The sequence below is a fragment of the Hippoglossus hippoglossus genome, chromosome 23, assembly GCF_009819705.1.
Source record: "Hippoglossus hippoglossus isolate fHipHip1 chromosome 23, fHipHip1.pri, whole genome shotgun sequence".
NCBI classification, from domain to species: Eukaryota; Metazoa; Chordata; class Actinopteri; order Pleuronectiformes; family Pleuronectidae; genus Hippoglossus; species Hippoglossus hippoglossus.
The window spans coordinates 8,258,807-8,283,524 of record NC_047173.1 but is presented as its reverse complement, the minus strand read 5'-3'; the positions used below and the strand labels follow the sequence as shown (position 1 = coordinate 8,283,524).

Below are 24,718 nucleotides of genomic sequence, written 5' to 3'. Positions count from 1 at the left end.
CTTTTCAGTACTGTACTTTATCTCTCTGTCGTAAGGACGCCGTGTCCCTATCTAAGCAGGAGCTGCAGCAGCTGTAGGTGTAGCACAGTGACTATATTCAGACCGGCTGAAGGACAAACATGTTCTTAATGAGGCGGCTAATGAGTTTTGTTCTTTTGTTGCTGTTTTTTTTTTTCTTCCTTCTTCTTGGTTAGGATGAGGACGCCCATTCAACCATTCAGCCGAGCTCTCCTGACTTCTCCCCCGTGGTCTGACTCAGAAGACGGCTGCTGTTCTGTACCACTTCCTCGCTATTTTTGTTTCACACTCCTGCAGTTAAAATGTCACAGATAAAAGTCAGTGGGAATCTCTTTTTTAATCAGGTGTATTGATATGAGAGGAAAGCAAAAGAGAGAAAGTAGGCAATTGTTTGTAAAAGAAACAATGACATTTATTGTTTTTCTTAGCACTTTTCTTAATTAGTCTGTTGTGCCCATTGATCACATATAATACAGTTAATATAAAAATGGCTTTTTAACTTTACACCCAAAGCAACAACGAAATGTTTTCTTAAAATATGTATGCTAAAAATACTGAGAAAGTAGTTCCACTAAAAGTACTGGAGAGTAGCTTGTTATTCTGCAATGATGACATGGCCATGTTTTGCTGAGGCTGATGTGTTTCTTCAGTTTCTTCTCCGTTTACCACATGTAGTTCTTGTTGTAGGCACTTACCAGGGCATAACAGACCGCTTTCTTGAGGCAATAACAAATCAATAGGCCTTTTTTGTCCACAGCAGACATTTTTGATATGTCGCAGTACGAAAAGCACAGGTGTAAATAATACAATGAAGGATGGCTGGATTCCATACATCTGCTCCGATTTCAGGGTCTTGGTATTGTGCATGCTCGGTCACTGTTACACAGTCATGTCTGACTGTGACGCTCCAATTGAAGGGAGCCATCTTTAATGTTATCAGTACCTCATGTACTTTTCCAACTGTGACGTATCAAAATGTCTGCTTAGAAAAAGGCCGGTCACCTCAGTTTTTTATCAACCTGTTATATCTCCTTTAGTCCAACGTACCCACGTTTTATTTCCCAGTCACCATTGCAATGAGAACTACTGTACACAGCATAAACAGCCATTTGGAGAAATGTCCTCTCTAGATGCCCGTTTTGTAGCAGAATTCCATTAAGCTTAATGTGACATTGTAATCAAAAGTAGTCTGCTTCTTGCCTTGATTCAAAACCCATTTAAACTGTTCGGATACAGAGGATTTGTCATTACATCAACATAATAGAATATCTAACAGTATTTCCATGAAAAATTAAGAATCCATTTTTAAATAGAAAAAAGGGGGGTATACTGTATTTCATCAAAAGGCTTACACCATAATCACTGTTATTTGTCTACTCTACTAAATCTCCCTTCCCGTAATAGACAGGTGTTATAACTGTATCGCTAACTCGTCTATGGATGTTTGACAAAGCACAGACGGTATTGCTTGGGACCACACAGACAGTTCCACGACTCTGAACACATTTAACAGTCAATTACAAGAGAGTTGACCATCATCATCATCATCATCATCATCATCATCAATATCATCATCATCATCATCATTTTCGCTTCCCTTTTCCCTGCCTGCATTTCCTGTATGAATGGTAACGAAATATATCTTTTTGCAGTAAATGCCCCTTCCTGTTGATGTGAGCTTGGTTTAATGCATCAGTTGCAAAGCCACAACTTCAGCTAGGGTTGAAACTGGGAGAGCATGTAGTCTATTTTAAACAGTTCCATCCCAGTCCATTAATAGTTTTGCCATTGTATCTGAGCTGGGGACCAGCAATGGGTTTGCCTTTGAAACAGTACAACAGATTTGTCCATCCCTGCCCTATCGTCCATTCAGTGTAGTTGGTGTGTGGTGCTCTACAAAGCTGCTCTTCTTAAAAGGCATTGTCAGATACATTTATGACTGTGGCTTTCACTTCCACTCCACTTGGCAGTCCCTTACCCGAAACCCACAGCTTTGTAAAGAAAGGATAGTGCATACCGGTAGCTTCCACTGGTTTCAGCGGAGCTTTGGAGTCGCATTTTCTTATATCCCCGTAAAGGTGGTGGTTCCTCAGAGAGACATAAATAAGCAGGCAGGCCACTGAAATCACGGCCAAGAGCACACCAAAGACAGTAATTACTGCTGCATCCCATTTTTCCGTACCCCTGGCTGCCAGCTCTATTCCCTTAGTGGTGACATTGACACATTTGGTGTCATGGTTGTACTGGATGCTGCGGACATCCACACATACTTTGTAGTGAGTGGCAGGGTTGAGATGGGTGAGGTTGTAGACCTGGACATCAGAGGGAACTCTGGCGGTAAACGCTATAGTAGGATGGTTGGCTTCTGACACAGTGTACCATTTAATGTTGGGAGCAAGGGTGCCAGGTCCAGCCTTCCAGGAAACCAGGATGGAGTTAGTCTCCACGGATTTCACTGCAACATTGAGAGAACCATTTGCAGATTGGGGGAAATATCCATTTACCTCTACTGAAACCGATTTAAGATCAGCTCCAACCAGATTATGGGCAACACAAGTGTAAAGACCAGCCTCGTTTTCTGTTATGTCATAGATGTCAAAAGTTCCCTCTGGGTGCATGTAGAACTTGTCAGAGACGGTGTTGGGCAGAACCCTGGCACCAGATGGGGTGATCCAATAGATGTCCGGTTCAGGTTCAGCAAATGCCCGACAATGGAGTGACACTGAGCTCCCGTTCTTTGCTTTAATATGCCCAGGCATGCTTTCGGGAGAGATGAGTGGCAGACAAATCTCCATCATCTCCCTGAAGTGCACCTGTCGGACATGCTGCCCCTCGTACTCGGGAGGCTCCACACAGTAGAGTGAATCAGGCTCCATGAAGCGAATGTTGGTCTTGTTCATGTTCATCCAGCGGACTACGCAGTCACAGCGGATAGGGTTGCTGTGCATACTAACTTCTCTGAGATTTGGGAGGGACTCGACAGTAATCCTGTGCAGGGCACTGAGTGCATTGCTATTTAGCATTAGGGTTTCCAGCCGTGGTAGTTTGTAAAAAGCATTAGGATGGATGTAGGAGAGTTTAGGATTGTTGGTGGCCTCTATTTTAGTGAGCTCAGGGAGGTTATTGAGGGCAAAGCTGTCAATGGAAACTAGCTCTGGCATGCTATTGATCCCCAGTTCTTTAAGATGAAGCATATCCACAAAGTCCCCTCTCTGTATCCTTGCAATGGGGTTTTTATTTAGATCCAAAAACTTGAGATTTTTTACATTTTTCAAGGCTGAATGAGGCACCTCAGGGAAAATGTTATCATAGAATGAGATGCTCTCAACATTATCAAGACCAGCCAGTGCATCGTCAGGAAGCTGAGACAAGTTCATTCTGGTGAGAACAAGACTGCGGAGGTTACTGAGAGGTTTGAAGTTCATATCATCGATAGAAAGAACTGGATTCTCACCGATCATCAGAATCTCAAGATTTGGCATGGGTTCGAACCACTCTCTCTTAATGACCACCAGTTTGTTAGAATTGAGGTGGAGCCGTACAAGGTTGCTGAGACCCTGGAAAGCCAGTGGAGAAATGGAGGATATGAGGTTGTGATTCATGTAGAGTTCCTGAAGGTTAGCCATCTCTGCCAGACATCGTTCTGGCAACATCCGTATCCAGTTTTCCTCCATATGAAGAGATAGAAGCTGAGGAAGGTTCCCCAGATGGACGTCGCTGATAGAGGATAAGTTGTTTTGTGATAAATCAATCTCTGTTATGTTTGCCAGGTAATCCAACGGGTTTTCAATCTTGGCAACATTGTTTGTTTGCAGTAATAGTACTTGTGTGCCCACTGGTAATTTTTCCGGCAGGCTAAAGAGTCCCAAGTCATTACAGTCAACTGTCTGTGCCTCCATGTACACGGAACTGGGAGAAAACCAGGGTCTGATCTCACATACACAGAGTTTTGGGCAGTCAGGCCTCTCCTCAGTGGCCACAACAAAAGAGGCAATGGCCAAGCCGACAAAGAGACGATCCACGAATGACACGTCCTTCATATTGGACCGATTCTCTCCAGTTAGAAATTGGTCCTTGTAGATTAAGTGGTCTTAGCTGTTAACTTCACAAATAATGAATCATTTGCTGCAGCTTCTGAGGCGATTGACTCACCGCCCCGTTCACCACCACGACCACCAGCTGCAGCGCAGCTCCCAAGAGATTATTTTGTCTTGCTGTGTAGACGCCCTTGGATGTAATGACCAATCACTCAATGTTGCCTTCTGGTGTCAGGGTTCAGGGCCAAGACTGCAGCCAGGCAGACCCGAGAAGGTGGGTAGGGGGGGGAAAAAGGATGCACTGATATTATACCTCAAATGACCTACGTTGAGCACAGTTATAGATATCCATGTAGACTCTTCTCTGTCTTTAAAGATGCGTGTCCTCATTGATTGTCGTTACTAACTTCGAGGGTCCACAGCCCAGCCCATTCCTACCTGTGTAAGACAAACAAGACAGAGAGAAGTGGTGTGAGTATTACATGATAATACAGGTGGCTAAGCAAGGTAGCAAGAGAAGGATTTGGGCGTATTGACATTTGTTATAGGCACACTGATGTATGTTGACATTTATACACCCTCCCTTCAAGACACAGAACCGGGGATTTATATCTGTTTGACCTTCTAATCTTCATTCTGGGGATGTACTGCATGTGCTCCGGCAATATAGCATTCATTTCTGATGTACAGCAGTGTGAGTCTATTATTGGATGAAGACCACACTTTATTAAGATTTTTAAATGGCAGACATCCTAGGGCTTCAGCATTAGCCTTGAGGCCAAGCCACTTAAAGACACTGGAATATGTCAGGAGCTATAGCAACAAGTAAATGGGCAGCCAATAACCCAGCGAGACAGCGAGGCTGCACATGCAATCTAAGCCTTTGGCCCAGATGCTGTTTGCACCTGTTTGTGACAAGACGCAGCAACCATGAAAACACATTAATGTGTTGACATAATTAATCTTTGTGCAATCAACAAATCTGCACACTGATAGGATTTTACATTTTTGGAAAATGCAAGTCATACAGTTTGCCAGTGGCAACACGACACTAACAACTATGTTAGTGTCTACACACACACACACAGGCCTGAAGGGGAAAAATACATTCAGTAATTTTTACTCTATGGACAAATGGTTATGGATAACAGTCCAAGTCTTAAAAGAGATTACCACAATTTACATCTATAGTTTTGTGAAATCTTTATCAGATTGACATTTCAGCTTTGTCCGAAATGTCTCTCAGATGCAAAGATTGGGACTGTTGGCAGAAAGAAGCATACATGCCCCAGACTTTTTAATTCCTCTGTGGACATTTTATAGAACAATGAATTCAGAAATGTTTTAAGTTTCAGCTAAGAATCCAAACAATCAAATAAAATGGTGAAATGTAAATAAAGACTAGAATGTCACTCAGTAGAGAGCATTATCTCCACCAAAGCTAAACAATCCTAAAGTGAAAGTGAAAAAATATCCTGGACCTCCCCTTAAATAACATGGGCCCCATCCCTCCATCAAGTTTGATGGGAAATTGGTTTGGCAATTGTTATGCAATTCTTAATCCCTACTAACAAATAATTAAAAATTAAAAACAAAACCTGCTTGGCAGAGGTCACAAATTATGAGTCATTTCAGGAACAGCACCTTTTTAAATAACGTGAAAACTTGTAGCAAGAACAAATTATACATTTATCACGGTTTTTAGGTAACAACTTTCTTGTTTTTAAGTCCTTTTTTTTGTCATTGAAAATGGTTCTTGTTTCCCTGATAATTAACGAAAAATGTCAAACACGGTTCACAAAACTATTTTGTTTCTGGGAATTGTAGGCATATTTTATAGCTTGGGTATTATCAGCCCTGTTGTAAAATGGAGTACATTTAACAGTAAAAGCTCAAACAAATCCACCACATAACCAGATGTGTCCTTTTGTCTGCCAGTTACAGTGTTGATGAGGTGATGCAGTTCTTATGAATACACGTTCAAGAAATATGATTGAAACATTTCACTTTTATGTGTTTTTCACCGACTCCTGCTATGGCGGAAGCTCCACAGTTGAACTGCACCATGTAATTTGTCATATTTAAATGCCTCTTACCCAACAGATGGGTTTGATGGTGCTTGTGATATTTTGGGCCTTTAGACCACACATCACATCATCATGGGTAAAGTCAAGAGAGACGGGGTATGAAATGGACAGGGAGCCAAGAGGAGTGTGACGGCGACAGGAAAGCGAGAACAAGAGAAGAAAGAAATGGTTTAATTTCATCACCGTCGCTGTTTCCACCTCAGGGGCCACAGGGGAGGTGGAGGGGGGGAAATAAAGCTAAATAAATAAATAAGCAAAAAGTTCTGATGGCAGCAGAAACGCTGCAGTTTGCCTTACTGGCAAAGGTTCATTCCTCAACCTCTGCTCCAGCACTGGCTGGAGTCTGGTCTGGAGGGAGGAGGGAGGGGGCGGAGGCAGACATGGAGCCAGTGGAAGGAGAGTGAGAGAGAAAGAGAGAGGGGGTATTATTTTTCTAAAGCACCTGGCACTTTAATAAGCTGCAACACCCAGAGCATTCTGATAAACAGGGTTTAGCTTCTCTTCTTCAGCAGGCTCTTCATTGTGGGCTATGCAGCTGATCCATGCCCTGGAAACACAGGCCAGATTCTGTAGCACCAGCATTTTGGTCTCGTCTCTGCTCGCTGTGGCTTTCCTCCTGTACTAATCACAATTACCAGTGGTGTAATGCGGTCGGGTTAACTGTTAAATGCAGAGCTTTATTGTGCAATTGCTGCTAGAGGCTCTAACGGGCTGTTGTTTTACCAGCGATGTTAATTGTGTCAGTGGGGACATATTTAGACATATTAGACTAACCATTTTCGCGATCGATATTTTCTGTTTGAGACTTTGCAGCACTCAGAGACAAAGCATTTGCGTTGGCACTGTTGTCGCAGAATAAGAAATAGTGTTGCCACACATTGAATCAGGTATTACCTAATCAAATTTTGGCAAGGCGTAATGATGGATGTGAGGAGGACATCACGGCTGGTAAGAAGGTAGAAGAGGCCGACTGTGAGATATCATTTTAGTTTAATGTGAATGGTTGTCGACCCACATTGATGAAAATCTAGGACAGGATTAGTGACGCTATGCCAGAGATTAGCAGAGGATGGTGTGGCCAGCGAGCACAGAACATTTCCCTGCTAAATAATGAGGATTAAATTGTGTTAATAATCAAACACTTAGTTCGTAGAAATCTAGATTTTAAATCTGATTGTGGCCATAGTAAACGCAATATTTCCAAAGCATCACACTGTGCTTTAGTAGCAAAATTACAGTATGTAATGTACGTATTATTTAGGCTGCTGCTAATTCATTTTCAGACCACTTTCTAAAATGACTCATGATTCATTGTCTATTTTTCCTCCATTGTATCCCATATTGCGGTTAGATACTTTAAACATTAGCTCTAGCCTCGATAGATTTGAAATAGAGATTTGTTGTCAAATTATTATTAATGCTGCTTTCAAACTTCTGCTGCCATTTATCGCTTCATATATCTGACACTAAGAGCCAGGGCAGGTTAAATATTGCATATGTTTTAAAGTGATAAATAAATGTATAAACGTTGCAGACAGATCTATGTAAATCAGGTTTAATTTCCAATCTCCTGGATGTCAGCTCAGGTCCCGGTGAAGGGCTGTTGAAGGAAAACATTAAGAGTCATTTGTAAGAAAAGGCTGACTGAATCGGAGGTGACACCTTGTGTGGCATCGTGTCTCATGTGGCAAATGTACTCAGTCTTCAGGCACCCGTTGCCGCCTGAGTGGAATCGTGTTGAGTCAATGACTTTGTTACGTAAGAAAACAATTTGTAATATATACAATTGAGACATAGCGAGACAGCAACTAAGAAGATGTTTTGTACAATGCCCTCCTTCAGTCTCCATTTAGGATGCTTGTTTGGCAGGATAAATTAGGCTTCTTTCATTGAACTAAAGGTTGATATAGTGAAGTATACTTCCCCACCTAACAGCATCATTTTAAGTGAACTATCCTAATCATCTACAGGCAGTTGAGCAGGTAAATTGGTATTGTACGCTCGCATTATGTGACGCCCAGTGAAGAGGCCTTGCACCGTGACTGCTGTGGCTATGGAGTCCACACTACACTTGTACTAACCTATTAGTAAGAGGTCCAGTGGAGCTACACACAAACACACACACACACACACACTGCTTCGTTGTAGAGCTAATTTCCCACATCCGTTGCTCCGTGGCCAGTAATTGGTGGTACGAGAAGGGAGAATAGAGATCCGGAGGACAAAATGACTTGCCAGAGGAAGAACTTGAACTTGTCATGGTATCAGTGGTGGTGCATTAACCTCTGGTGACCCCAATAATTTTGTCTTTGCAGGAAATATTAACCATAGTGAGGCTGTGATGCTGGAAAATAAGCCAAATCCCCAGTGACGATTGGGAGAATACAGGGACCTCCAAGCGAGAAATTATGTCTATAAGTTGTTAAGTGGCTACGTGGCTGTTGGACAAAGAGAAATGCGGTTAATATGGCAGGAGCAAATACAATTCAAAGATGGATGCTTGTAATCTCTGCTTGGGCGAAAAACCATTGGAAATCTTGATTAGGGAGAAACATAATCAGCAGCTGGTAATATAACCTAGGGGGCTTGACATGGGATCTCCCTTAACTTAATGTCTACCTGCACTAACACATTAAGCCAAAGCTTTGACATTTGCTCGGGGAGCCAATGGAAGTCTTTTATAGGTCAGGCTAAGGTGTTCACTCATGGAGCTAACACGAGTTCCCAGGTGTCAGAGGAAAGAAGGGAGGTTGTGGGAATCATTCAAGCCACAGCCTCCAACGCACCACCATTGCAGTAGCAGGCTGACAGTCTAACCCATGGGCTTTTCACTTTCACCAGTGTTAATCCTGGCTGTGAACATTACAACAAACAAGCTCCTGGTATCTGGCTTGTTTCAAGTGTGTGAAATACAACTCGGTTTGTTTAGTGAAACCTGTAATGTTTTGGGGAGGGGTTTTCCCACCACACTGGGGCTACAGAAACAAACTGTGACTCTGACACTTTAAATCAATTGGTAGAACAAACAATTGCCTATTTACACATGCAGGAGATATGAAGAAACATTAGCCTTTACTTAGAGTTGTGTTACTATCCTCCTGAGGAATTCCAATATTCACCCTTTTACCTCTGTTTTGGTCTCAACCAACTATTGAAGAAAATCCCAGGTACACAAGCGGCTAAATGCTCCACGATGTTCACCAGGTAGCTGTCTGTACCCTGTGGTACTAGATTTGCAATAAAAGTAGAGATTCAGGTAATCACTGATACTGGATTTGTGAGTATAACAAATATAATTTGATCTTTCTTTCCATTTTTTTTTTTTTTTAAACAAATGCATAACATTGTGCAATCTAGCGAAAGTTCCCTTTATATTTGTGTGATTTTTCACATATTAAGCAGAACATGTTACAGTTGAATAATCAATAATCAATGAATAATCAACTTGTCAGTGCTCTCCGCTTGGTAATCTACGCACTGTGACTGATATACAGTCTCTGCAGAAAGCTATTATAGCCACTTCTCTGTACCCCGGGCCAATAACATGCACATTATCATGCATGTCTTCCAGCTGCAGTTATATATCAAGATATATATGGCGTTGCCTTTGCATCACCATCACATGTTGGGAGCAACTAAGTTATGTATATTTGTTGACTTACTCGCCTTAGAAGCAGCGCAGAAATGACAGTGTCATTGCATCATCATTACAAACCGGGATGTCTTTAGTCCACATTAGTCACGGATTTCACTTTTAATTAATACGACTTTTGACTTCACTGGATACCTTGGAATCTCTCCTCATTAAAATCTGCTCATTTACACTGTTTTTCTGCCATGTAAAAACCTGAATAACTTTCTCCATTTGTTCCGTAATCTTCATTTTGCACATACTTGTATGCCCGAAATGTGGAATATAGAGATAGTTTGCTCTTAGGAAACGTGCCCACACTAATCATGATATACCGGATGGGGATACATTTAAGATGTTCAGTCACTGTCAAGGTGAAAAGCTTTTCCATTCTGTTCTTGGCAACACCTCGCGCTCACTTTCCCACCGGACCCCCCCTCCATTATACTAACACGGTGGCTGTTCCGGACAGTAATGGCACAAATACAGTTTGATTAGAGACCAGTGAGATATGACCACTTTAAATTAATGAGTGTGCACAGTAGGGGCACAGAGCGATGGTCCTGGCGCTGCTAATTCAGGCAGGCCTGACTCAAATCGGCCGGGCAGCCAAACGGCCGGGCAGGACTGTTTGTTTTATGCTGTTTATTGAAATGAGGTATAAATCCTCCACCTCGCTTCACAGGGCTCGGACAGGTTTTTTGCAGAGCGGGGGACCTGGAGATGATTACTTTGCTGCAGGTTGGGTCCTCATCTCTGCCCCGCGAAGTGTCAAGTTGACCTATGGTTCATGTAAAAATAAAATCATCTATTATACAAAGCATATGTTCTGTTGGGGTTATGGCGGGCATAAAAAGGGGAAGTTTGTGAGATATATGCTGTGGAATAAGTCGAGATATAGGGTTTTGTTGGGAGCATATTGGCCCTCGGGGAGATGATTATGAGGACTGCGCGGTTTAAGCGGTAACAAGGCAGTATTGCATCTGCTAAGAGGTAGACATTACACTCGCTGTGGTATAACTGGGCAGAAGACATAAAGGTCAGACGTAAGTGGAAAGTAGGGCGCAGCCGGATTGCCTCGTCTTTCAGGAGAATAGCCTGTGTATTGAAAAAATGGTTCAGTGGGAATTTTGATCCACTGGTAATAAGCCTCCCAAGGCTCTCTTCTACAAGTCGTCCCCCCCCCCCCCCCCCCCCCCCCCCCTCCAGCTCTCCCCCCGTGCTCGTTCTTTTTGCTCGTGATATTGCAGCCCCCACATCTCTTTTTATAAATCTTGTCCTTTTCATCCTGCCCTCTCACATTTTTCTCCACTCTTCAACCCCTTATGGCGAACATTTATCCTTATGTTCTCTATTAGCGTCGCAATCCACCCAAGCGGTGGACAATAGAGGAGAGGAATTTAATTTTGTCTCCCTGCATATTCAGGTCCCTGTCTTTCTTTCTGGGCATCTTACTGTCCTGTCGCTCGTTCGATGTCAGCCTAATTGCCTTCTCAATACCTGTCCACCCCTGCTGTGCCAAACCTGTCTATCTACATGTCTGTCTGACTGCAGCGCCAATTGTCTAATTACCAACATCCATGCCTGCACTGATAAAAGAAAATTGTTTTACCACCTTAAAAAAATTATTTAAAATATAATTGATTAAATTGTGTTCATATAACTTGTTAACTTTAAGTTGAACAAACGACTTTTTTGGCCCATGTTTTGGGTTTTTGGTAACACCCCTCTCTCCACCACATGTAATTTACAGTTACCATAGCTGTTGCGCTCAGAGAATCAATGTCCACCACCTTCACACATCTGATCTGTTTCCATTGGGAAAAATAAGACATGTTTTACTTGATTTCTTCAGTTGCTTCGCAACATTGCAAAAATTGTAAGTGGAAAATGCGTATCTCCTATTTTCTTCAATATACAAATATTTGATGGGTTCAGAAAATTCTCCTATTTCTTAATATACACAAATTGTTAAAATTACATGGGTTTATATGTAAAAATGTAGCTAAGCTCACTTTTTCTTTCATGGTAAATTACTGCTCATGATGTGAAACCAACTGAAGTCAACACCACAAAAAACATTTCCTCTTGACATGTAACACCACCGTAACGTAACCAAGCAGCTCCTGTCAGACATTCTGGGTAGGCCCCTTCATGGGTGGGTGCCTCCCTCTGCCCTTCACCTCATTGATTTACTATTATACTTTCTCCAAGGTAAGGGAGAGTCCATTAAAGGGACCCTTTTACGCAGCATGTATGCATAATGAAGCTTCCAGTACGTATGTGCATCCGCGTCTGTGCACATGCGTGTGGGGGCGGATGGAAACCTTTCCCCCTTACATCTGCACTTGTATGGCCATTAATCAATGCAGAGTCAACTGTTAATGTAAAATCAATGCTCCAAATTAACCACAGGACCCTCAACTCTGGTTTTTCAGCTCTTTTCGGGACAAGATGTGTCTTTGTGCTGAGTGAGGAGGAACATACATGCTGCACTATATCGAACGGTACTGCACGCCCACCTGCACCCGTGCGCACACACACACACACACACACACACACACACACACACACACACACACACAGAAAATGCGAACACACAGAGAGATTCATGCATTTAAATACACGGGCCTGCACATGTAATTTAGCCAACAGTGATCTCACAGAGAACATGAAAAAGCAAAAATGCAGCCGCTCATTGGCATAATGCATGCATAACGCACCACACAGAGACAGAGAGCGCAGCTAGGTCCCCCTGTCTAATTCGCATAGTGCTGCATCTATTAAAATTAAGACAAGGTATCCGGCTTAAGGCTGCTGCTGATAAGGTCAAAGGCGTAGCGAACATTTCGACACTCATTTCTCCCTCAACGTAATCACACTCACTCTTGACAAAAAAAATCTGCATAATGTTCCATGTATAGCTGCTAGCCAAAAATGAAAGAGGGGAGGTGTGAGGAGGAGGGCGGTGGGGGTGCAGGCAGGGGGAACGAAGCCAGCGGCATATCCCTCAAAGTCAGAGCCAAATTGAATCTGCAGGTGCAAATGTGGCATGTGTGCTGCCTCTAAGATGCGCAGCTATCTATATTTATATGAATAATATATGGCTGGTCAAGGGGCCACAAGCCTGCGGGGAATAAGCTCCTACGGTAGACGGAATCAATCATTATATGCCACTGAAATGCATTTATCGCCGGCCCAGACCTCTTTATTATGATTTCATGGGGTTTGATATGGGCTTTCTCTTTTCTCTTTTTCATTCTCTGCTCCTCTTCCTCAGTTGAAACACATGAAAGAATTTGCTCTTTTCCAAAAGGCACGATGGCGCCACACATTTTCAGAGGCTCGACACTACAATGATGAGCTGATTTGGGGGCAGCTATTGCTCTGTATGTGCGCTTTTATGCATATTTCCATACATGTGTATAATAATGCATGTATTTATAGTATATATATATATATATATATATTGCCATGCATGAGTCACTGCAGTTTCATCAGTGCGTGCACTTTTTGGTCTGGCCTTGTGATGCAGCATCACTCATTCACCGAGCTTTTCATTAGCGCTCAGAGGGCCTATATGTATCAGTCTGAATGCAGAGCAGATGGGCGGCACAGCAGTGGCCCTTAGATGTCCTGTCCTTCTTCTCTGCTCATGTTTGAAACTGCAATATGGGCAAATGTGCTCATCACGTCCATCTCTGATATGAATCTGCAGAAAATGAGACTTATTAGCATTTAATGGCTTTTTATTTTAACTTATTTATACCTGACATTTATCTGTTATACACGGTCAGTTTTAGTATAGCTTTTTGTTCTAGTGGTTCTCTGGCTTGAACCATTTTAGGATTGTGTGTCAAACAGTTGTCATTTCCTATTTTGGAAAATTGGAAACACCAAAATGGTATGGATGCTGCCATCATCCTCACTTTTTGTGTGTCCCTTCTTTCCGTCTCTGTGTCTTTTGATGTAATTCGGGCTCGGCTACAGTCCAGCGACTCGATCCAAAAACAAACATGCACCCCCCCCACTCCCCAATCCCTTTACCCCCTGTCTGTGCTTATTCCATTTTAATGGATGCCTGTGTTTGTTTGGGAGCAGGATGCTATCAGAGAGCCCATGCTTGGCTGCACAGGCTGATCCCCTGCAGCCGTCTTGTGAATATGTTTACATGTATTTCACTCAGGAGTCCCGATAGATCCTTGGGCATCTTGTTACCACTAGTATGGGAGAGGAAAAAAATCTTGAGATTAATTTGATTTTGATGGCGCAATCGTTACCTTCTCCAACACCTGCTTTGAACCAACGGCAGCAGCGTTCGCCACCCACACATCCCTTCACCTCACAGGAACCTGCTGCCCTCCGCCTATAGAGAAATTAATATGGAACACCCACGCTGTGCTGTCTGTCATGTTCTCCGAGTCTCCACAAGGCCACTGCAGGCACAATAACCCCCTCACCCCCACCTCACCAGCACTCCGCTTTTTACCGTTTCACACGCAGATCAATAGGCAATTCGCAAAGCCACTCACTTTAAGCGTGTGACTTGTTGTGGACATGTAATATTGATTTGTTTTGAACAAATGTGCCCAAATTAATGAAGAAAGCCATTTGTGCTTTGTTTTGATTCTTCCTGTCAGCATGGGGGTGGTGGCGGCAGCCTGGGGACAGTGTTATGACGGCATGTACTTAGGTCTGCGCTTCTCAAACTGTTTGGCGCTATCACATGGAGCCACAACTGCAGGTTCCCTTTTGAGGCGCTGGTGGCTGAGTACTATAGAATAAGCTGCAAATGTCCTTGGCTCAATCAGCAGGTAGTCAAATAATTCAAAGTGGGAACACGCCACGGTGTGGAGGCCGGGCTTCTCCCAGCGTGGCCGCATTGGCGACTGATGGATGGGAGGAAGGGCATGATGGCTCTCGTGTGGCATTTGACTGTGTTTCATATTGAGCAGCTGCTGTGGGTGAGTCATTCGCACACCGTGGAGGCCAAAATCTATTGTATCCATCATCAGGGAACAAGCAAGTGGACACACACACTCTCACACACATGCAAACACAGGAGATTACAGCAGTCAGGTTCAATAGCCCCCTTGGTGAAAGTCACATTTGTCATTATCAGCCATTATCTGCATATCTTCCTTTTGAAATATTCATGATTAATACATTTGCTGGACATTTTGGACAGAGAGGGTGAGGGAGATAAAATGGGAGAGAGAGCGAGAGAGAGAGAGAGAGGGTAGAGAGACGCCCCACTGCAGTTATGGGATTATGAATACCTCTCTCTCTCTCTCTCTCTCTCTCTCTCTCTCTCTCTCTCTCTTAATATATAAATAAATACACACATTACATGATCCCTGGATGTGTGGGTGTACAGGCAGGTGGTGTGATGGTGGTGAATGCGCTTGAAGATGCCTCAGCCTCTGTAGCTTTCATAATTACGCAGAGGCTGGATGCAACGTGCCGATGTGGTTTTAGGAATCAGACTCTCCTCCGTTCACCGTTTATTAGTGAGTGTGATTGAGTGTCCCAGGCCGAGGACGTGCCAACGCACTTTATTGGCATGTGTGTAGGTGACGAGTTGTGTGTTTGCAACAGGAAGGTTTGGAGGGGAGAGGGAGGGTGGTGGATTTGTTCGAGACGTGTCTGGTGTGCGCTCACTAAGCAGGACCGGGGGACATGAAACTGCCAGTCCATCACCACACACACGCGCACGGTATTCTCTTAATTAATTTGGCTTTTTTTGCCCTGAACGCACTCCATCATGGATCCGGTCTCTTTGAGGCGCATCCTGCATAGTTGCGCAAAAGCGCGTCTGCACCTCAAGCGAGAGGTTCGAGGCTAATCATCCGCATAATTAATCTTCAATCTTTTTCCTCAAATTCTGTAATCGCTCACAAGTGATTTGTATTAGGGAAGCTCGATGATGTATTCATTCAAGTAAAAGACAGCATGTGCGGTAACAACATGCAAAAATCGCAGAAACCTGGCGTTTTTCATTAACTTGCCAAATGCGTGGCGCAGACGCAATCCGCGATATAACAGGCGATCTGTATGAAATGACTGAAACATATCGGAGGAGTTAACAGAGTAAACTTACCCGATTTAACCGTCATAGTCCTCGGATCAGTGCGTCTATATTCCCATCAAGTGTGCCGCTCCAATGACGAGAGAGCCACAGCGCGCAACGTAAAGCCAGTCAACAATGTGTGGTCCTCTTCTCCTCACGCAGCCGAGGAGGAACCGGTTCTGGACTCTCCTCCACAGACAAACACGCACGGCTTCTGCAGGAGGATGAAGTCAAAACAAAGAAGTCCCCAAAAAATCAGCGTGGCGAGAGCGCGCAGAGAAGACGCATGTGTTCCCTGTGCCCTTCCCCGTTCCCGTCTTCACAGCGGCTGTTCTCGGCGCATCTCTCTCCCCCTCGATCAAGTGTCAGGCGGACCACATAGATGCTCCGCCGTCTCCTCAGCAGTCATTAATATCAGAGCAAAGCCCGACTCTCCGGACAACAGCCAATGGCGTGAGAGAAGCGGGCGAGCTGCTCGCAGCATCCCCGCTCTGGTTGGCTGGGAGCAGCCGTCAGTCATATCCCAGAAGCCTGTTCTCATCCATGTCCTCCTCAGTTGGAGGTGAGGCACGCTGCAAAAAATGTCCACAGGAACAAGTCAGTGAGTGTTAAAAGGAGATGAGATAGGCACAAATACAATATTATTTTCATGTTATAAGTAGGAAATAAAAAATTGATGATCAGAAGCAACTGAAGACAATCTGCAAGCTCTTTCACTTCCAAGGCCTGGTGCTCACTATAGTACCAACATAGCATCTGTCCTGGCATTGTTCTATTGTACAGTTTCACAGACAACTCACAGAAATATTAAACATGTTTCATAGTGATTATCACACCATGAGGTCAGGAAAACAAACCTTTTCATATCAGAGAGTGACAAAAGTGTTTTATTGCTATGTATGAAAATAATATTGCGATACTTATTTTTATTATTTTATGTAATCCCAACTGATCTAACTTGATATACAGATTTTTGTATGACCATTCATCGATGCTGCACTTCTATAACTTAAAATTGCAACATGTAATAAATCAGATGGAATAAATTAATATAAATAAAGAAGTCACTGGAGCATCATACGAAACAAAAGAGACAGCTCCATGTAATTATAAAATATAAAGTCAATAAAAAAAGTATGAAATGGCCGAGAAAGGTTTTTTTTTAAATGTGCAACCCCTTAATTAGTATACTTGTTTATATTCCACCTCTGCCAAAGATTCACAAAAGTCATTCATTTGTAAAGTCATGAATTGTTGTTGAAGAACAATGTAGCATTAAGTATGCTTTCCATATTCATGCTGTTTAGCATGAGAGGGATGTTGATAATGCTGCTTAGCTACAATACCTGGGTCCTTTATGTGTCTCGTTTGAACACTTGTTCCTGTTCCTACTGGTTACTGTGGAAAGAAACCTGCAGATGGAAATGCACAATGCTCTTTGCTCTTGTTGCTGATGTGCAGTGTTCAAACATGGCATCTTTCACCATTGTCTTTTCTCAAATTTTCTCTCAGCAGCAACCTTTCTTTGGAGCTGCTCTTTACAATGAAAATGTAACAATCAAAAAAATAATGTCATCGGATTGTCAGCGTTACTATTCTAGGTTGCTCTACTATTTGCAAAGCTATACACAAAGACACAAAATACTGTCCATTGAGATCAAACTGAGGCAGAGTAATGTTTGAAAAAAAAAATATATTGCAACACTATATTAACAACAAGGTTGAATCCAAGATGCAGTGCACTGGAATTCACTGAAAAAAGGGATAATTTGCAATGATTTATGGGATACGTAGTTCCTTCCCTCTTAATATAATTATGTACAGCACTTGCACCTTTACCTTTTTTCAGTTTTCCAATGTTTCATGGTTACGATTCAACTCAGCCTGGTTCCTGACTTCCAAACTCTTTTCACAAAGATTTTCTGAAACGCTGATGGAGAAAAGCGGGGAAATGGGAAATTTACTTTCAGAACCAGAGCCGTTCTTAAACAGGGCAGTCGCTGTTACGCTCTATAAGCATGATACACACTATGTAAACGCTGTACTTAACTCCACATATGTGCTTCCTTTCTACTGTATACTGCAATATTACTAACTTGAAACCAAATGCATTCATATTTCTTCTGATTTGAAGTCACAGCATTTCATCCAATTACTGTTCTGCAGTTTTACATCTTATTTAACCACAAGTGTTACATAAAGTATGTGACTTTATGTTGATTTGTTCCCTCTTCAGAATAACACCACAAGTGCATCGCCGCTGTGGTTCTTTCTGCAGCTGTCTGTTTGAAAATCATCTCAAACCGCGGCAGCCCTTGCCAGCATGCTGCCACCTCTTGGTGTGCGATCACATTTGGACATTTCTTGCAGTGCACAAGGGGTATGAGGAAGGAGGCGGTAGGCAGGCGAGAAAATGGATATCTGTACCTATTAGCTCCAGAGCTCCCCGACTCAGATCCCAGGAGGATTTTCTAACACAATGTTCTACAAACTGATGGTCCTGGAGGTCGAGCAGGGTTATCCGCAGCCTCCGAGAGAGAGAGACATAACTCATCTGTCAGCCAAAAGGGTTCCGATCCAAAGGCTGCACTGCACTGATTTCCCCAGGTCTAAGTCTTAATATACACAACCTTACCGAACATTACACTGTTCTTTTATCTGTGAGGTGTCACTCACTTTTCTGTAAAGCCTCAGGGATGTTCGGGGTTTTTTTGCTGGGTCATTATCAACACAAGTTCCCCTTTTTAAAACTCAAGTAAAACATTCTAATTTCATGTAAATGAATAATAGCCTCAAAATAATATATTAATAACTTTTATTCATCAACGGACAACCTTTATGAATAAATATACTTCCATGAGACAATTTAGACAGTTTCCTTTGAATTGGATGCAGATGATTCCGCCATGCCCCAGGGCCTGCTCACTCACACCAAAATATTTATGCAATTTTTCAAATACTTTCCATATGTTTTCCTGCTCCTCCATTGCTTATTCAGCATTTGTTTCATAATGCTGGTTTACACTGTGATAATGGGACAAATGGCCTTTCAAGAGACCCCATCTTTGTGTAATAATGGTTCCAAAACCAGCAGGCTGCTTTAATTCCGAACAGGTACACAACCGTGTGTGTAACAGCAGCAGTGAGAGAAGCTACAGTCTGTATATTCTCAGTTGATATTATGTATGTGTGCAAATGGCGAATGTAGAGGAACAAAACTCTGTTATTTTGCTCCATGATTATGAATCGATCGAGTAATGTTTGAAAACAAGTGCGTAGAAAAGCTGACATTTCCATTTTGTTAAGCATTTGTTGTAGCGACTGTGTGACAGCTTCTCCAACAGCATGGCCCACTACATCCTCTTCACAATGGCCATCAATAAATACATTTGGTGGAGGAACGAGCTCTACTGAGAGACGTTGTTGTATTTGCAATGTAATGTAATTATACATTCAGCCATGAGTCTTTACTCATGCACCCTGTCATTCACAGTCGGGAAAGTTTTGACATGGCATTGTAATCAGCATGCACTTGGACATACACGGAGAAACCTCCAGCACCCAGAGACACTCACATTTCCGTTAAATTCAATGCCTTAAATTTAAATGTGTTTTTATAGCGCCTAATCACAACATACATAATCTCAAGGCCCTTTACATAGTGAATTTGAGACCTTTCAAAATTATAAAGAAACCCAACAGTTCCCACAAGGAGTAAACACTTGCAACTGAGGAGATAGATCGTGAGACAGAAGAGAGAGAGAGAGGGAGGAGAGAGGGACCAGGAACAGTTGTGTAACCATCATATTTAAGCTCTAAGATGTTCAGGATGAATGGCACCGGTGGCTCCTCAGACCTGATTCTGCATTTCTCTCCTCCGCACCTTTCCGCCTTGAACCTTTGACTGTATAATTCCACCGTGGTGTCTTCACACCTCATGGAGCCAGTGAAGGGTGCACTCGGCGTGTCATGAAACCCCAGCTTGGCAGTGTCAAGGAGGAGCTCGGAATTTTCCTCAACCCCAAAAAAACGGATATCACCCTGCCATGCAAAATATGCATCAAATTTAATTCTGTGAAACATTATTTTGGTGACTGGAGCTTCCTGTAAAAAAGGCCCGAGGTGTTTACAGTGTGAGTTATGCTCCCGCTCATTGTTGTTTATTGCCGGGTTTGGGGGAATATTCCGACGGCGTTTCATGGTGACATTTTGCGATGTGTTCCGCAGAGGGAGAAAAGGCCGCAGAGGGCAGTAGAATTTATTGACTGAATTTCACAGTTATAAATGGGTCTTTTACAAGTGACATAAAGAAAATGATCTGTTCTCTGCCGAGGCGGCGGAGATCTGTAAACTTGTTCTGTGTATTGCCAGCAGTCACGGCACTCGCATTGAATAAGGTTTCATTCAATAGACTACAGCTTTGTTTTTTGATAAATATTGTGCACGGAATCGACGATGAAGGCAAAGTATTTAAAGGCATGCGAACAGTGAAGACCTCAGGCGCCACATACATTGTCTCCGAGCAATATGTTTGTCCTCCTCAGGCACCGCGTGAACAACCTGCATTTACATTTCTGTATATAGTTTGAGCTCTGTTCACTATCTGCCTTATATGTTTTGTAAAAACCTTAGACTTCTGTTGAGGCGCTGAAGACGGTCTACAGGGAGATCTCCAGAAGAATAATCATCTCTGGAGAAAAAGCCCTACACAAAGAGACCACTGTCTATGCCGTGCAGTGTTGCTCAAACAATACATATCCCTCACAAAGCCACCCCAAGGCTTTAATGTCTTCCCTCACACTGCAGCGTTATGAAAAATACAGCTGTATTGCACACAGCGAGAGTTGACTGTTTAGAAATCAAGCAATCTCGACGTGGATGAAGTGTGAAGTGATTTTTGTTGTTTGTTTTTTCTACTTTTCTCTGCAAACTTGGGAAACTTATTTTTCCAAGTAAACAATGCTCCGGTGAGGTGGGACAGTGTGAAGCGACAAAGTCTGTGTGTGCATCAGACACATCAAACCTCTTTCTTCTCTCTCTTCAAAGTGAAGCCGGTGATTGAAGAGAATCCATGGAGCTGGTTGCTGCTCACACAAGATACGGAATCTTGTGTGAGCTCAGTGGAATGACAGGTCAAGGATCTCAACTCAGATCCTTCAGTTGAGTAATGAGCTAAATATATCACGCTGTGAAAATACTTCATAATCAGTCAAAGTCCTGTGTTCATAATCGAATGGAACGTTAAAGTACGAGTTCAAGCTGGACTTCTGTGACTGTGTCTGTTCTAAACCTGCCTGTTTGGAATGGCCTGTTTGCTCGGCCTGTATCAACACTGGTTGCAGCTTTATTTATTTATTTTTCCCTGTATTTTTTGTTTCCATGTGTTATGAAGTGTGTGGTCTAAATCCTGATTGATTATAGCAATGTGATGATTGGATCCACTGTTCCTGTCTTGAGTTGTCCGGCGAGCTTTGCCTGTAGCCAGAGTTGCAAATATCTGTTTTCATTACAATCTGTATTCATTTATTTTTTTTATACTTTTATTAATGTATTTATTTATTATCTATTTATCCTAAACATTTTTAACTTCATATTTAAAACTGACATGGGGACCCAAGAAAATATTTTTTTCAAAAGGGGTCAAAAAGTCAAAATGTTCAGGAAGCACTGGTTTATTCTTGTTGTTATCGGTTCACTTTTTATTGGCTTTTCATTTCGAGAGAAATTAAAATAAATAGGCAGATAGAAATAACAGTAAAAAAGCAGGAACCAAAAAGCCTACAGCACAGAAAAAACAAAATGACAGCATCATGTCGGTGAGTCCATCAAGTGAAGCACAAACAACAAACTGGGAAAGAGAAAAATAAATCCCTGTGGTGCAACCAAAGACACAGGAGCCCACCCACTCCCACTGTATGTTAATTTGAATAGAAGGAATGAAGCATAAGTCTGGAAACAACACAATTATGTCTTAAGTGTAATTTTGAACTTCTAAAAAACATTCTCTGCTTTGATAAAACACTAAAAGTGATTCAAGAAATGCAAATATAATTATTTAATCATTATGCAAGTGGGCTATCATCAGCTCAGCTTGACAGTGTAATGGTACAATGAAATAGAGACTGGGAAAAGGTAAACTTCATCTGTCCCCTTAGATCTGTGTCCTGCTGCAACCTGAATTTGCCCTGGAGGGATACTGAACTAAACTAACACAAAGTTAGATGGATTCAATTTAAATTTCCAGCACTTATTATTTTCTTATGCAGGTTTACAGTATTGATGAAGTATCAACATTTCCCCAGAGCTTCTTTTGTAAACTAAACTGCAATTGATATTATTTATACCAAAAGGTTCTCATCAGTTTTCAAACTCAAATCTTGTGCCAGACCCTTATCTCACATTACATTATCTCAATAAAAGTGGACGCTGAACTATTCTTTTTTAGTTACTTTCAAATAGAGCTGTACAGTGTAGTCCTCCCCTGGCAGTTACCTGACTACATTTCCCCAAACTACATATTTTTTGCAAAAAATTAGTCAGATTTATCGTTTAGGCCAAACTGTGCACTAAAACCTTAATGTTCTCACTGGTTTAAACTTTAACAATGCATGATGATGCTGACTAAAATATTTCAACAACTACCGGAAAAACATTTTTACTCCTGCTGTAAGATAAATGTAGTAGAACAAAAAGTACAATATTTCCCTGTGAAATATACTGGAGTAAAAGTATAATGCGGCTTAAAATGAAAAAAAGTCAATTCTGATCAACTACTGTCATTGGTTAGTTGTACTTTTCGTCATTATGAAAACAAGAATTCACTGTCTACGCTGACCACACTCTCAACTTACAGCTTTTCTTTTTCAAGCAAACTATTTATAATACTCCAAAGACCAGGAGAGTGAAAAACCTGCCAGACATCAGTTATTTACTAACAGTGAAAACCACTGAGTCACCCCTGTCTGTTGTTATTTCAATCAGCACTAAAAGGTTGAAAAATTGAAATCTAAATAAAAACTATTGCAGTAGTCAGTTGTAATTTGTAAATGTTGTCAGCACTGGAGGCCTTTTAAGATCAAACCAGTTGTGTTCCTTTGACGATGCCATTCTTGGCTCTGATAACGATCTATTTCTCACTATCACGGTGACGTCAGACGTCAGCCCTCAAGGGTGATTCTTTTAATAATAGTAAAGACTCCCAGTGCATGTACGGACTCACAGCTCCTGTCTGTTTGCTTTGGTTAAAGCCCCACAGAAATGACCAACCTGGACGTCAGGAGATTTTTCAAAGCACAGGTCTCCAAATTCTCATTATGCTCTATTTGCTTGTGTGCCAAGAATAAAAGGTTAAAAATAAATATATAATGCATCTTGCATTTTTTGTTGTTCTCTTTCCTCCTTTCTGTATCACGCTGTGTGCGTGATTGAATTAAACCGGGTGCCCTTTAGGAACATGTGAGAGGAAATTGTATTCTCCTCCTGATAATTATACTGGGTGGTGTGTGATGGATGATGTAAGAATATCCCCACAACAACCATGCAGGAGTTCAGAAACAGCACGCCATCCATGATATTACGCATAATCTATTTCATGTTGTAAATTAGAAGTAAACAAAAAACAATACACACTGAGATGTGCAGGTTAGAAAATAGACTTATTTACTTTATCTCCTGTTGCGATGAAACGGAACAACATCGCCTGTACTTTAGCAATTTGCATCCCGTTCATATTACATGCAAATAGACATCTCTAATGGTAAAATGGACAAATGCTCAGAGTCGGCCTGCAGGATCCTGAGTGAGTCATTACGCCACAGTATGTGATGACCTACTTCACATTAAAAGACTATCTGGCTGTTGTGCGGCAGGCCAATTTACTTCATAATGATGACGGAGGGGGGAGCGAGCAAAAGAATGAGGGAGTGAGAGACGTGTCATGTTATCTCTACAGACCTTGTTCTTCTAAAGCAGTCAAAATGCTTCAGTTGCACCCACACACCTCTCTGAACTTCCTACACACACATACACACACACACACACTTCACAGCCTGAAGCGCAGATTTCCAAATGTGGTCAAAAAAAGCCCAGAGTACCCCAGGTGGTAATCAATATGCAGGAGGATTTTAAAATGGAAGTGAGGCAGCCTCTTCAAAAACTCCTCTGTGAAGTCCATTTCCCTGCTAATTGGCCTAAGCCCCGCCCCCTCGCTTACCGCCGCTCTGCCTGTTGAGCTTTTCCTCCTCACAGGGTCTCACACGACCTTTTAATGTTTCCAGCTGACTCGTTTTTTAACCAGACTCTTAAGTGGTCTCAAATATGCACCTAACGATTGCATGTGTAACATTGTGCATAAAGACTTAATAAAGCTTAATGTTCCAGGCAAAAACTCTCATCAGATGATGATTTGTTTTGCTAGAAGACATAGAAACAGCATTGCATTTTCTATTGCATAGTACAGTTAGTACTAGTTTGTTAGGTTATATATGCTCACGTTACATGATAAAAGCCTTTTAGCATGAGGGCTAATCAACAGGTTTGGCACACTAGACTAAATAAAGATGGACATCGCGTCTCCACTTCCTCCAGAGGTATAGAAATTGAGCCCTGATACGTGTGCCGCTATCTTGTGTTTTTAACATCATTTTGCAAAGTCCCGCCGTTATATGTTTGCCCAATCGCTAGTCAGTCTCAGCTGTCAATCATAGCATTTCAACCTATTTTTTATAGCATCAAAAAGCCAATTAAAACCAATCTTACCGAGAAAATAAACTTGAACATACATGAGCACTACCTCAAAATGTATTTATTTTATTCATATACCTTTTATAAACAGTCTGTGTTTAGCACGTGTAGGGCAAAATTTCACATTAGCTCG

The 24,718-nt window shown here is 42.1% G+C and overlaps 1 protein-coding gene across 1 annotated transcript; it reads right to left on the bottom strand.

Moving 5' to 3' along the window:
- Positions 1 to 407: 407 nt before the first annotated feature.
- LOC117757371 (leucine-rich repeat neuronal protein 3) lies at positions 408 to 16,278 on the bottom strand. The gene is made up of 2 exons (XM_034578454.1): positions 15,874 to 16,278; positions 408 to 4,493 (listed from the first exon to the last, which is right to left on the bottom strand). The coding sequence occupies exon 2, from the start codon at positions 4,056 to 4,058 to the stop codon at positions 1,929 to 1,931; it is 2,130 nt and encodes a 709-aa protein (XP_034434345.1). The 5' UTR covers positions 4,059 to 4,493; positions 15,874 to 16,278; the 3' UTR covers positions 408 to 1,928.
- Between the last annotated feature and the right edge of the window lie 8,440 nt (positions 16,279 to 24,718).

Bases quoted from the DNA above. Each gene is read 5' to 3' on its own strand.
- LOC117757371 (XM_034578454.1), bottom strand. From the start codon at position 4,058: ATGAAGGACGTGTCATTCGTGGATCGTCTCTTTGTCGGCTTGGCCATT.